Source organism: Aquarana catesbeiana, linkage group LG01, assembly GCF_042186555.1.
Source record: "Aquarana catesbeiana isolate 2022-GZ linkage group LG01, ASM4218655v1, whole genome shotgun sequence".
NCBI lineage: Eukaryota > Metazoa > Chordata > Amphibia > Anura > Ranidae > Aquarana > Aquarana catesbeiana.
Window position 1 is genome coordinate 492,367,893 of NC_133324.1, and position 15,288 is coordinate 492,383,180.

Consider the following 15,288-nt stretch of genomic DNA (forward strand, 5'->3'; position numbering starts at 1 on the left):
CTACACAACAATAGAAATGTGTATTCTACAAAGTTTAACAATCATCCGATAAAGATACTCCAAACACCTGGTGTTAGCGCTTCAATCATCCCGGCACCATGGTTGTTATGGTGTCAGGATGATTAAAGCGCATTGTTTCTATTGTTACATTGTAATATAAAATGAAATCATTCAACTCACCATAATGCAGAATCAGTGGGAGCCCCGAGTGTGTCACTAGCCACGTCGCCTACAACCAGATGCCATCAGGTGTCCCCAGCAGTCCGTCCTTACATGCAGCCTCTGTCACATCAAATGCAGCCTCTGTCACATCAAATGCAGCCTCTGTCCCCCAAATGCAGCCTCTGTCCCCCCAAATGCAGCTTCTGTCCCCCCCAATACAGCCTCTGTCCCCTTACATCAGAGTTGCCATCAGTGTCCCCCCACAGCATGTGTCCCCCACAGCAGGTGTCCCCCATCAGAGCCCCCCACAGCAGGTGTCCCCCATCAGAGTCCCCCCACAGAAGGTGTTCCCCATCAGAGCCCCCCACAGCAGGTGTCCCCCATCAGAGCCCCCCACAGCAGGTGTCCCCCATCAGAGTCCCCCCACAGCAGGTGTCCCCCATCAGAGCCCCCCACAGCAGGTGTCCCCCATGAGAGTCCCCCCACAGCAGGTGTCCCCCATTAAAGCCCCCCACAGCAGGTGTCCCCCATCAGAGTCCCCCCACAGCAGGTGTCCCCCCCATCAGAGTCCCCCCAAAACAGGAGTCCCCCATCAGAGCCCCCCCACAGCAGGTGTCCCCATAAGAGTCCCCCTACAGCAGTTGTCCCCATCAAAGTCCCCCCACAGCAGGTGTCCCCCATCAGAGACCCCCCACAGCAGGTGTCCCCCATCAGAGCCCCCCAAGAGCAGGTGTCCCCCAAAGCAGGTGTCTCCATCAGAGTCCCCCCACAGCAGGTGTCCCCATCAGAGTCCCCCAAAACAGGAGTCCCCCATCAGAGCCCCCCACAGCAGGTGTCCCCCATCAGAGCCCCCCACAGCAGGTGTCCCCCATCAGAGCCCCCCACAGCAGGTGTCCCCCATCAGAGCCCCCCCCACAGCAGGTGTCCCCCATCAGAGTCCCCCCACACCAGGTGTCCACCATCAGAGCCCCCCCACAGCAGGTGTCCCCCATCAGAGTCCCCCCACAGCAGGTGTCCCCATCAGAGCCCCCCACAGCATGTGTCCCCCATCAGAGTCCCCCACAGCAGGTGTCCCCCATCAGAGTCCCCCCACAGCAGGTGTCCCCCATCAGAGTCCCCCCACAGCAGGTGTCCCCCATCAGAGTCCCCCCACACCAGGTGTCCCCCATCAGAGCCCCCCCACAGCAGGTGTCCCCCATCAGAGTCCCCCCACAGCAGGTGTCCCCCATCAAAGTCCCCCCACAGCAGGTGTCCCCATCAGAACCCCCCACAGCAGGTGTCCCCTACAGCAGTTGTCCCCATCAAAGTCCCCCCACAGCAGGTGTCCCCATCAGAGCCCCCCACAGCAGGTGTCCCCCATCAGAGTCCCCCCACAGGAGGTGTCCCCCATCAGAGCCCCCCAAGAGCAGGTGTCCCCCATCAGAGCCCCCCAAGAGCAGGTGTCCCCCAAAGCAGGTGTCTCCATCAGAGTCCCCCCAAAACAGGAGTCCCCCATCAGAGCCCCCCACAGCATGTGTCCCCCATCAGAGCCCCCCACAGCATGTGTCCCCCATCAGAGCCACCCACAGCATGTGTCCCCCATCAGAGCCCCCCATAGCATGTGTCCCCCATCAGAGCCCCCCACAGCAGGTGTCCCCGATCAGAGCCCCCCACAGTAGGTGTCCCCCATCAGAGCCCCCCACAGCAGGTGTCCCCATCAGAGCCCCCCACAGCATGTGTCCCCCATCAGAGTCCCCCACAGCAGGTGTCCCCCATCAGAGCCCCCCACAGCAGGTGTCCCCATCAGAGCTCCCCACAGCATGTGTCCCCCATCAGAGTCCCCCACAGCAGGTGTCCCCCATCAGAGTCCCCCACAGCAGGTGTCCCCATCAGAGTCCCCCCACAGCAGGTGTCCCCCATCAGAGTCCCCCCACAGCAGGTGTCCCCCATCAGAGCCCCCCACAGCAGGTGTCCCCCATCAGAGCCCCCCACAGCAGGTGTCCCCCATCAGAGTCCCCCCACAGCAGGTGTCCCCCATCAGAGTCCCCCCACAGCAGGTGTCCCCCATCAGAGTCCCCCCACAGCAGGTGTCCCCCATCAGAGCCCCCCACAGCAGGTGTCCCCCACAGCAAGTGTCCCCCATCAGAGCCCCCCACAGCAGGTGTCCCCCCCATTCTCCACACAGCGGTACTTACCTTCAGTCTCCTGCGGTGTCCTCCTCCTCACACTGGCACCAGCATTCTTCCTGTTTCCTCTCTCGGGCACAATGAGAGAGAGAATCAGGAAGTGACATCTGACTCAGGGCAGATGTCAATCAAATCTGAAGTGCCAAGTAGCTTCCACCCGGTGCCTGTAGTATGTATTACTATGGCCGAGCGAAAGCTACTTGGCGCTTCAGAAAACGCCCCAAGGCGGGCTAAACGCCGGCAAATGCAGCGCCACGTCTGCAATCTCGTGATTGCATAGACGTGGCGCTTCCTATAAGTGCACTGTGTCCGGCAACGCACTGTATCCGGCGTCCGAACACAGTGCACTTAAGGACCTTTTTTTTTCTTTTTTTTTTTTTTTGAAAGGGCCAGTAGTAAAAAAAAAATTTTTTTTTTTTGCTGCCTGGAGGGGGGAGGGGGGGGGGGGGGACGGGCCGCCACTGCCGGGAAGGATGTTGCAAGGGGGCCCCTATCTTCATTGGCCTTTTTCTGTGAGTCTTCAATCCATGGCCATTGCCTGCCCAAGCTTTCCCAGAGTGAAGCCTTAAAACACAAAACAGCTTTCGCCATACCCACCCCACTGTCTTTTGCTGGAGCAGATGTCACCAGGTGGCCCTGCCCTTACCTATATAAGAACAGTCAAAGGCGGAGCCTGCAGTAGGCAGCCAGCCTTCAAGGACGGCGGGGGTGTTTTTTGTTTTTTTTGGGGTGTGGCAGGCTGTTTTTTTACTGTTTTTTTACTTTTTAATAAAGGAATTGGCAAAAACTGCCTCTGTGTTTTTACTACTTTTTTGACACTTTTTTGGTGAATGGGTAGGTGTACCCTCTACTCATTCAGATGGGGGGGGGATCTGGGGGCTGCCTTGTTAAAGGGGGCTTCCAGATTTTCCGATAAACCCCCTGCCAGCATACCCCCACAACCACCGGCCAGGGCTGTGGGAAAGAAAGAGACCCTTGTCCCCATCTACATGGACAAGGCGCTTTGGGGTGGGAGGGGGCAGGGCACTCGCTCATCCCCCCCCTTTCCTGACCTGCCAAGCTGCATGCTTGGATAAGGGTCTTGTATGGATTTTAGGGGGGACCCAACACCGCTTTTTAAAAAAAAAAAAAATTAGGCCCCCACGCCGTTTTTCTTCTTTCTTTTTAATTTTTCCTGCAGCATGTTCTATGCATGGTACAAATGCACCACTTAACAGGCAGACTAAGGGGACGCCCCAGGCACTATATTTAAAGGAATTTTTCATTTTTATTGTTGCATTTTAAGCATCATAAAAGCACTGCTCCTGAAAAAACGATAAAACAAAAATTTGCATTGATACATGTCCCCCAGGGCAGTACCCAGACCCCCATACCCCTTTTATGGCCAATTACTTGCATATAAGCCTTCAAAATGGGCACTTTCAATTTTTCCTGTACGGCTCCTATAGACTTCAATGGGATTCGCCGTTCGGGTTACAACTTTTCCCCTGTTCAGGAGTTTTGCTGGACCCTGTTCGGTCCATCTCTTATAGTCACTATACAGTGCTTACTAAAATTATATAACCCTCCTTTAAAAATTATAAAATATGCAATATTGTGCAACAATTAAAACCTACAATTTTTGTGCAATCTGTATGTAATAGCATATACCAATAGTATATGTGTAAATAAAGAAAAAATATTCCTATTCAAAATGTAGGCTTTGAACCTACAATCTTGTGGAAAAATGTCCCTGTACAAAACAAAAGATGTGCAAATAAATTATATACAGTTCACTGTGTAAATGAACAGCTCCTCTGTGTCAGTCCCAAATTCCTTGATTTCAGTTCAACATTAATCCCTTTTGCTGGATGTCACCTTAAGAACAGTGCTTCAAACTCTCTCAGCAAGAAGCCAGAGCACTTACCAAATCTTCAGACCTATTTTAATTGTGGGTCTTATAGTGCTTTTTCACCATACACATTTTCACATATTATGCCCTAGAGGCCTTTTGTAAATTGTTTCCTCATACTTTGATCACATACAGTGATGAGGTGACTCTGGGGTGCTGGACTATACCCGGAATGGGCTGAGAGGAATTCCCAACTGTAACCTCTCCTCCTATCCTGGCACCCTGTCGCCATGCTCCATTTGAACAATCAGAGCATGGACTCTCCTAGTGAGTGTCTGATCCCAGATTGCGCACCGCCCTCCTTTCCAGTCAGACACCCCCAACCACTATGGGATGTATTTCTTGTTTTAAAATAAATTAGCTTCTTAGGAGTGTTTGACACATTTAATAATTGCTCATGTGTACAAGTCCCTACTGAACACAATTCTCTGCTCCGGGTCTCATTTATTTAAAGTAATATTTTCATAAATTTTTATTGTCAACCATTGACATTCATATTACCATGATTAGGCAGAAAGTATACATGGGATGAGATTTTTGAGGTGCAAAATAATTTGGTATGCAGACCACTATTAAAACTTAATACATTTTATTTACAAATTACGATTAAAAACATGAATGTATTACTTCAACCATATACTGGTATACAGCTGACAAATAAATATTCCATCACACTTGTAGTTCTGTTTGTTTTATTATCAGTAATGCTATCATGCTGTTCCTGAAGAATCCAGGATGGCGAATCATGTAGAACTACAAACGTGATGGAATATTTCAGCTTTATACCAGAACAGTATATAGTTGAACCGATACAATAATGCTATTAATCGTAATTTGTAAATAAAATGTATTAAGTTTTAATAGTGGTCTGCATAACAAATTATGTTGCGCGTCAAAAATCCCATCCTATATATTCCTTCTGCCTAATCTTCGTTTTTCAAGGGATGATGGTGCTAAAGAGTTACTGCTCTGGTCGTGTCCACAGAACCAAATATGGATACTTGGTATTACCATAATAAGTTTTGTATATTGCAAGATCTCACAAAGCTGAGGGATACAATTAACTATGTAAAATGCTTAACATGCTATTAAATTGCAAGTTTGCACGGCTGCTGAAGATTGCTCCCACCTAGTTAATCATTTGTGTGAAAGAAGAGAATAACCAATATCTATGTTATATTACCAAATGTTAAGACATGGGGCATGAGGTTTTAAAAATTCAAATGGTGGCTGAGTATATGAGCCCTTACCAGCATCACAATGTATTAGTGATAGTCACCATATGTCCAAGCAAATTATATTCTTGTTGATACGCCACAAGTAACAGTTTAATTTGTTTATTAATGTATTGTATATTACCTAATACACAATAGACTGCATCTGTGAAAAAAATGGTTGCCTTGGTATATTTGCACCAACTCTGGCAACAATAGGCTTGATAGTTCCTTAAGAAGATCTCAATGCTCAATTATAACCAGTTGTATTCTAAAAGGCTCTTAAGAAACAAAATATTTGAAAACTTTAGCCAATAATAATTCTTTATTGAATTGTTGTTCAACGAATGAATGGGGCTCCTTGGCAGTAAAGCTAACATTTTATTCTTGTACAAAGTATCATGCTATGTCAGAGCATTCAAGGTAAAGCATGATCTTTTTCAATGGACACTGTTCCTGTTTGTACACTGACTATATTGTTACTAGGAATTGCTAGGAATTGCTTGAGTGCCCAAGTCTTCTGTTCTTTAAGTAACTAGTTATTTCTAGACATCTGATGTGTTCTGTAAACATTTGCCCTGGCTTGTAAAAGAATAATTTTTAAAGAATGTGGGTTACACGAGACTAGGTGGTTTTACTGGGATCAATTTAATTTCTCTGATGAATACCGTCAGTATTTATGAATCATATTACGCCTATCTCTGATCGAGTGGCTGCCTTGGCATTACTTGCAACCTTAGTAGATACCTTTTACCCTTTTCGCTCCCTCCATCATCCCCTCTGTAATTTTTTTTTCTCTCCCCTTATTGCTTTTTCCTTTCTTTCTTCCCTCTCCTCTCCTTTCATGTCTTTTACAACTCTTTTAAGATCAAAAAGGTTGATGGACATTGCTACAGCTTGTTGCTGATTGTTAGATCCAGTCATTCTAAGATCCTATTTTGTCAGATATCTTGACTGAGGTCCAAACAAATAAGCAGGCACGAAGATCCATTGAACGCATAATTAGTCTTTGTAGACAACACATATCAGCCTTCTCCAGCCCTACTGGCATACACTGTATTTTCGGACTTTGGTATTCAAGATGACTGTTTTTATCCTGTTGGCTGTATTGTTTTCTGGTACACAAGCTGTTTGACATTTACTCTTAATTGTCTTTTGTGCATCTTTAAATAAAAATGTGGGTTTAGGTAAAACTGTCACGTTTATAGACACAGTCTGCCCAATCTACAGAATATAGGTGGTCATGAATTTAGAAATATTTGAAAGATGTAAGAATGGTTTAGTGTACTATCATTAATATAATTTACTTGTTACAAATACAGGTGAGAGATGGACAGTACATTTAAATAAATTGCATTTATTTACAATAATAATAATATTCAAATTTCCATACCATTGAAATTTAAAGTACAGCTCTGAAGGAGTATTGATGTGTTCAATTACCAGTGTAGACAGTGGCAGTTACTGCTTTGCTAGGCATAAGACACAAGAGAGTTTCGTCATGCACCTGCCAGCTTATGCACGAGACCCTTTTCAACCCTTTATTTGTTGGTGATCTTACATGCGATGAATGATGATACAGGAAGTGCTAGATACAGGAACGTGGTGATTTCGGATTGCTGAATAAAAAGACATGCTCATATACTGGTGAACATTTTAACAATGAACTCTTACTGTTTTGTATAAAAACAGATCCAGGTACAGTCACAGTTTTTGTATAACCAGAAAAGTTTCACTGCACATAAGGTGGTCATATATTCTAGCCATGTCAATGTTCCTTTTTATTGTGGTCATCAAATGTTCTGCATACTGTAGCTCAAATATTTGGATTAAAGACACTGCCTTTAATGCTGTAATTCTTTGATTCCCAGATTCATTATCTCCAGAGAAATGGCATGTGCAATCTTCTGTCATATTCCTCTGTATCACTTTTGCTACCTATATTTGGAATAAAATGAAAAAGGATAAATAAGCAGATTCTTTTTTTAGATTTTCTTTTACTGTAAATTTATATATTTAAGAAAAGGGAGGTTGGGACTTTAGATGAGGCCATTGACTAGTGGAGGTATAGATTGTAAAAGCATTTAATTGGCATAGATGGATGTATAAATACATTACAATTATGAACAGACAAGCAAAAACTGTTAATTTCATTTATATACACACATGCATGCAGGGCATACATATTGGCTTCACGGTATAGGATATAAATTTAATTGATAAGTAAATGTCTGTTGTAAATTCATACATATATATACAGACATGTCACCTGGGTGGCTTATTGCAATGTTATAAAAGATATGTATACATCATTGGTTGTAGATAGTGGGTCTAGATAGATTCCTATTGGCAGGCATATGACTGCATCCTAAATGCCCAAATGTAAATGTATATATTAACCCAGCACAGAAAACGTTGTCTGTTACTTCATACAGCTGGCTATGCTGATAACCTGTATGCCTTTCAGAACCCAGGAGTGTCCAGGATAAGACCCTAAAATGTGGGCTTCTAAGTGAAAACCACAGCCTAATGCCAAAAGGCACCAGGTTCTTCAACACTTCTGGTGCTCCAGCAGTTGTTGGAATTTAGGGTTTAGGATAAACTTAGTAAAATTGCAAGCAGGAAAGTTGCTATGTGCATACCTTGCATACCTGGTATATTGGTAATGGGAACCATTGGTACCCTACATGTTTACCATGGTGAAGAGGCTAACAAAAAATAATTTTAACGAATATAATACTAATAGAAATAAATGAAAGGGTATCTAAACCCAAAACTGAAAGTTTCATATAACCACTACTACCAAAATAAGAAGAAAGCATCGCTAGACAAGATGATTGTATGGTGTGAGAGGGCTGTAACACTTGGAAAAATAATCCCAACTGTGTGAAGAAAACTGTCCCCAACAAAAATTATTAGTGGAAATAAAGTTTTCTACTTTATAAAGAAGTAAAGATATTCTAGAATAATAAATAAAACTTGGGAAGAAACAAAAAGTAGAGAAACAGGATGCTGAAAGAACAGGAAAGAGGAAAAAAATAAGGATAGTGGAAGAAAACAAATGAAGAGATGGGGACATAGAAGGAGTTTATTACCATTAGATGCGCATGACACATTGTTAGGAGATCTGGTATATGGATAAGGCATTATACCTTAAGATGTGTTGAAGTACATTTAGTGGAATTATATGCTTCCTAGTGTCCCAGGGTGGTTTTTAATAGAAGTTTATAATTAGTATAATCTAATCTACACGTTCACTATGAACAAGCCTTTTGATATTTAGGCCTCATTCACATGAGGTGCTCTGCCCATAGAGCATGAAGTGGCTTTTTGTTTATATAGCTGAAGGCGCCAGGAACTGTGTGCAGACTTCCTATGTAACTCTATGGGTATGCAGTGGCTATACAGACACAGTACCCCTGTATGCCTGTCTAAGGCTTCATGTACGCTAGCAGCTCCTGAACTTGAGTTTAGGAGCTTTTGGCGTTTTTTTGCAGAAGCTCCTAAACTCAACTCCATAAAATCCTTTGTGTCCATGTACACATTGACATTTAGGATTGTTTAGGAGCTGCTGCAGTTAGGGGTGGTTCAACCTCTTTCATCCTCCCTATCTTGAATGTGGAAGAATCGTGTTCAGGATAGGAACGTTTTGACTGTTGGCTGTGGGAAACCAGAAAGCGTGGAAAAAACATAGCGAAATTGCGTCAAAATCACGGGCGCGATTTTGCCACGTTCAGCGGTTTCCCACAGCCACGGTACATCAAACCTTGAACATGAAGCCTAATTCGAAAGAGTGGCTGTATCTATACAGCTACTGCGCACCCATAGAGTTACATAGGAGGCCTGCACACGGTTCCTGGTGGCTCCAGCCATATAACCAAAAGGCTGTTTCACACTATACGCTCACAATGCCCACGTGTATTAGGCCTAGGTATTTTGTTCCCTTGAGGCCGGGTTCACACTAGCTGCGGCCGCTGCTCCCAGCAGGGGGTCAGTTTCCAGTGCGAATCAGGTCAGAATTTTTGCCTGAATTTGGACCTGAAACAGAGCCAAAAACGCGCAGGACCCTTTGCCACAACAGAGATGTTTGAATTGGCTTCATTTAGAGTCGGGCACACTCTTCTGTCATGCGAATTGGACACAGAGAAAACCGCATCCAATTCGCATAAGTGTGAACCCAGCTTAATGCTGGAATACTTGCTTTAGCCAGGTTCACAGCAGCTAAAGTGAGCCTATGGGGTTGATTTAGTAAAACTGGAGAGTGCAAAATCTGGTGCAGTTGATCCTCTTTGCATGCTTCCCACTTCCCCCCTCCATATATCATCCTGTGACCTTGGCCTGACTATATACCACCCTGGCCTGTCCATATACCACAATGTGACCCTGGACTGTCTATATACCACCCTGGCCTGTCCATATACCACCCTGGCCAGTCCATATACCACCCTGTGACCCTGGCCTGTCCATATACCACCCTGTGACCCTGGCCTGTCCATATACCACCCTGGCCTGTCCATATACCACCCTGTGACCCTGGCCTGTCCATATACCACCCTGGCCAGTCCATTTACCACCCTGTGACCCTGGCCTGTCCATATACCACCCTGTGACCCTGGCCTGTCCATATACCACCCTGTGACCCTGGCCTGTCCGTATACCACCCTGGCCAGTCCATTTACCACCCTGTGACCCTGGCCTGTCTATTTACCACCTTGTTACCCTGGTCTGTCCATATACCACCATGTGACCCTGGCTTGTCCATATACCACCCTGTGACCCTAGTCTGTCCATATACCATCCTGTGACCCTGGCTTATCCATATACCACCCTGTGATCCTGGCTTGTCCATATACCACCCTGGCCTGTCCATATACCACCCTGTGACCCTGGCTATACACCACACTGGCCTGTCCATATACCACCCTGGCCTGTCCATATATCATCCTGTGACCTTGGCCTGACTATATACCACCCTGGCCTGTCCATATACCACAATGTGACCCTGGCCTGTCTATATACCACCCCGGCCAGTGCATATACCACCCTGTGACCCTGGCCTGTCCATATACCACCCTGTGACCCTGGCTTGTCCATATACCACCCTGGCCTGTCCATATACCACCCTGTGACCCTAGCTATATACCACCATGTCCTGTCCATATGCCACCCTGGCCTGTCCATATGCCACCCTGTGACCCTGGCTTATCCATATACCACCCTGGCCTGTCCATATACCACCCTGTGACCCTGCCCTGTCCATTTACCACCCTGGCCTCTCCATATACCACCCTGTGATCCTGGCCTGTCCATATACCACCCTGTGACCCTGGCCTGTCCATATACCACCCTGTGACCCTGGCTTGTCCATATACCACCCTGGCCTGTCCATATACCACCCTGGCCAGTCCATTTACCACCCTGTGACCCTGGCTATATACCACCCTGTGACCCTGGCTATATGCCCTGGCCTGTCTATATACCACCCTGGCCTGTCCATATACCACCCTGGCCTGTCCATATACCACCCTGTGACCCTGGCCTGTCCATGTACCACCCTGTGACCCTGGCCTGTCCATGTACCACCCTGGCCTGTCCATGTACCACCCTGGCCTGTCTATACACCTGTGGACCAGGGCTGGTGTGAGGAAGTGAGTTGGTGTCGCCACTGTTTGTCTTCAGACCGGGTCCAGGGACGCAGGTGCAGGCCTGCGGACCACGGCTGAAGAAATAGTGGCGAGGCGCCGCAAACATCAGGGGCGGAGCCAAGGGGAGGGGGCGGCAAAATTAGGTTTCGCCTAGGGTGTCAAAAATCCTGGCACCAGTTCTGTGTATGTGCCGCCACTGTATTCCTGTAATAGACTGTGCAATCGGCCAATTGATCAGAGAGAGGATAGTTTTAAATTAAACTTACAGAAAAAAAATCTGAGTAGGCATAGCAATACAAAAAGCAGAGGCTATGCATACAGTATATAACAATGTGAAACAAGTAGTGTAGCTGTTACAAAACAGGAACTACTAGGAGCAATGCACAAATAGGGCTTTAGGTGGCAGAAAAGTACAGTCTATGAGAAATCCAATAGACAATAAGTACAGGGGGGGGGTGACTAATACAATAAATCAAGCCGTAAATTACAAATGGCTACTTGCACTTCCCTTATGGCAGTGTACTTCTCACAGTGAGGTAGGCTAGGTCTGGAAGTCCAGGTGAGCAGCTGGAGGGATCCTAGGATTGGCATCACAGACAAGTGGCAGAAGAAGGGTCTGATCTGGACACACAGGTAAACAACTGAAGGAACATGACCCCCCCCCCCTTTAGGTTCACTACCCTGGACACAGTGATCAATTCAGTGACCGGATCTCAGGAAGCTGGGTGCTATTGTGCTGCAGCCCAGCTGTCTGCATGTCAGGATTGCCAGTGGAGCACCTGGTGACAGATTATATGCCCAGTCATTTCTGTCTTATTGGGTGCGGCCTTTTTTGCACCTAAGGCCAGGATAGATAGCAACTTATACCCCCTGAGTGTGTCCAGGAGTTTGTGGGAACCCAGAAGTGTTGTGGGAAAAGGAGGTAAGTGGACCCAAGCCTGCATATGAGCATGGTAATTAACCACTTGTCGACCAGCCACAGTACACATACTGTGGCTGGGCGGCACGTGCATGCAAAATCACGTACATGTCATCATTTTGCCTGCTCCAGTTTAGCAGGGTGCTCTCCCCTCCACTGGACACAGCAGATTGCGGATCCCAGTACTCGGGCTTGGTGATCATGTGATCGTTATGTGATCACATGATCACAGTGTCAACAAAGCTGTTATGAATGAATTCCTGGTTACCCCCTGAGTAGTACAGTGTTACTATGGTGACAGTGAACTGCTCTGATGAAATACGTAAAACAAATAGTAAAAAAAAAAGAAAAAAAAAAGTAAAAACATTAAAATATATATTATATTACAACATTTCATAAACAATTATTTATTTTTTTTAAACATACTGTCACCAGTCAGTGTCCTTGATCACTGCAACATCAGTCATATGATGATACTCTATTGCACTGGTGACAGTATGTGAAAAAAATGCAAAAAAAATAATAATTTCAAACAATTTAAAAAAAATACGACTTCAGAAAAAGCCATGCCTCTTAATAAATGCCTCAGACTGTCTACTTTCCAAAAGGGGGTCATTTTAGTGGGAATTTGTACTGTCTTAGAATTTTAGGGCCTCAAGAAATGAGATGTCAGTACATCAGAATTGCTCTATTTTCTAATATACTGTACATATACCATAGTTTCTAGAAGCTATAACATTCTCACAAACCAATTAATATACACTTATTGGGATTTTATATCGTTTCAATAATTTATATTCAAGTTTTCACATTTTTCCCACAATAAAAGTACAAAATATTCAAACGTATTATTGGGATTTTTTTTACCAAAGACATGTAGCAGAATACATTTTGGCTAAATTTATTACAAAATTTGATTTTATTAGATATGGTTTATTGCAGAAAGTAGAAAATATACTTTTTTCATTAAAATAGCAAAAAAAAAAACCCAATGGTGATAAAAAAAAAACACCAAAAGAAAGCTGTATTTGTGTGAAAGAAATTATATAAATTTCCTTTGCGTACTTTGCATGACTGCATGCCAGTTAAAGAAGCACAGTGCTGAATAGCAATGCCCTGGTCATGAAGGGGTAAAACCTTACAGAACTCAAGTGGTACTCCACTGTTTTTTTTTATAAGTAAAACCTGGAATGATTCAAGTCTCCAGGATATGCAATATAGGCATCATTAAAGGGGCTGATTTGGCTGATTTTTGCAGGTAAATGTATATGTACTGTATTTCAAGTATATTTAGTTGTTTGGCTGCAGTTTAGCTTCAGCAGAAAACATATATTGCAACATCTAGCATTTGTACCACAATCATTTCTCATACACGATAACAGCATGGTGCTTACTTGAGCAATACTTGTACCTACTCAAATCCCTGTAGGGGTGAAATGCTTTGGGGGAGCGTGGTATGTTGGGTGGAGACAGAATGTATGCATTCATTTTTGTTTTCATGGAAGGGAGACTAATGTGTTTTTATACTTTTGTGAAAGCTGGGATGGGTATAGGAGTCAGCACCCAGACAGATTTTGAATGAAGAGCTGAGGTGATTTGGAGCGGTGTTGCAGATTTGGGTATGTGTCTATTGTTGAGCAATACCTTAATACAGATATATTTCTAAGACATGCAGTATACCTTTCTCAAACCAGTATAACTTGATTAAACATTCATGTGTGTTTCCTTAAATCACAAGGAAACTAACATTTAGATAAAAAAACATGATCTCTAATAAACATATATTTCCAAATAAATCTGCTTACCTTTCATTTTTGTGCACAAGCAAAAGAACTGCACCACTTTTGATGTTGAGGTCCTTAATAGTTTCATGTTCTCCTAGTTCTCTCCCATTGTAGGAAAAACATTTCTTCCAAGAGGTGATTCCTTGTTTTACTAAATCAACCCTGATGTCTTTTATAGTGTTCCCTGGTCTGACCATCACAGACACCATCTGGGAGTCCTCTGGTAGGTGAACTAGGATCTCAAATTTCACCCAGTGTAAGCTTAATCGTCTTAGTTTTTCCATAGCACCATGTTTAAAACATTTTGCAATAGCAGAGAGGCGAAGCCTTGAAAAGGATTCTGAATAAATAAGTTCTGGTGTTTCTTGTCTGACAGGTATTAGCTGCATTCTTCATGCAGTTACAAGTGCACTCTGGGCATGCAGAGTCTTGTACAGATGACAATCATAAATTATTATACCAACTTGCACTTTCCCGTATTAATGTTTACAGGAAGAGTATTAGATACAGTATACAACATATATATATATTTGAGAATCTAATAACTAGTAATGTATTAATGTTTTGTTTCCTGTTGCATTTTTGAACCTCTTGCATGAAATAAAATTTTGACTGCACAGTAAGATTGTGGGTTTGTGGTATATGTAATTTGAGCCAGGGTCCCCTTTCTCAGGGAAGTCCAGAGAGGCCCTGAGGATGGTGACCTAGGGTGACATTACTTTCCTCTACTGCATTTAAGCAATACAGCTTGTACAATTCCCTGCCATGATTGGACAGACAGCAGCAGACTAAAGAGATCCTAATACTGTTCTCTCCTTTTGACAGCATGTTTTTTTGCCTGCCCCTGAGTATGGGCAAGAGTCTAAATAGCCACCCTCCCTTTCTGAATTTGCCTCTTGTAGTCCTATGAAAAGTAGAACTCAAAAGTAGATATTAAAACAGAGTTAAGCATTTACATTAATAGAATTTAAAAATAGAGTTCATTTTTTTAATACATAATTAGATTCAATTTTGTTTTTCTTTTTACCCTGTATCAATTTTGTATATGTGTGCAGTTCAGCTTTAAACATCAGCACTTTAGTATTGTTTGACCTACAATCTAGTCAATTTTAAATGTTCCACAAACCCAATACAGTGTTCCATTTTTACTGAAATAAGAGGCAATATGTTATGTTTATGTTTTTTTTTATATTTTTATTCTTTTTAAGTAAATTCATTTTAATTCACTCCCTCTGCCTTATTTGTGTGGAATTTTCTAAGTGCATATTAGTATTCTGTGCAATTTGTATCCTACTGTATGTTGAGGATTACCAGGTGTATTACTAAGTGTAGGATGTATTAGATGTCAATTGTATAATACCTGACATATTCAATATAATTTTTCCTTTATTTTCATTTTCAATATAAAAAACAAAAAAAAATCTCAACATATCAGTGTACAGAAATGAATAATATGTTTAAAAAAAACAAGTTCTGATAGTATGAAATCACCTCTTGCTCTAAAACAT

General features: G+C 43.8%; 1 protein-coding gene across 1 annotated transcript; it reads right to left on the reverse strand.

Annotated features, from left to right (window-relative positions):
• Window positions 1-6,769: 6,769 nt before the first annotated feature.
• TINCR (TINCR ubiquitin domain containing) lies at window positions 6,770-14,150 on the reverse strand. Its single transcript, XM_073636379.1, has 2 exons — window positions 13,802-14,150; window positions 6,770-7,370 (listed from the first exon to the last, which is right to left on the reverse strand). The coding sequence occupies exons 1-2, from the start codon at window positions 14,062-14,064 to the stop codon at window positions 7,367-7,369; spliced, it is 267 nt and encodes an 88-aa protein (XP_073492480.1). The 5' UTR covers window positions 14,065-14,150; the 3' UTR covers window positions 6,770-7,366.
• Window positions 14,151-15,288: the final 1,138 nt, after the last annotated feature.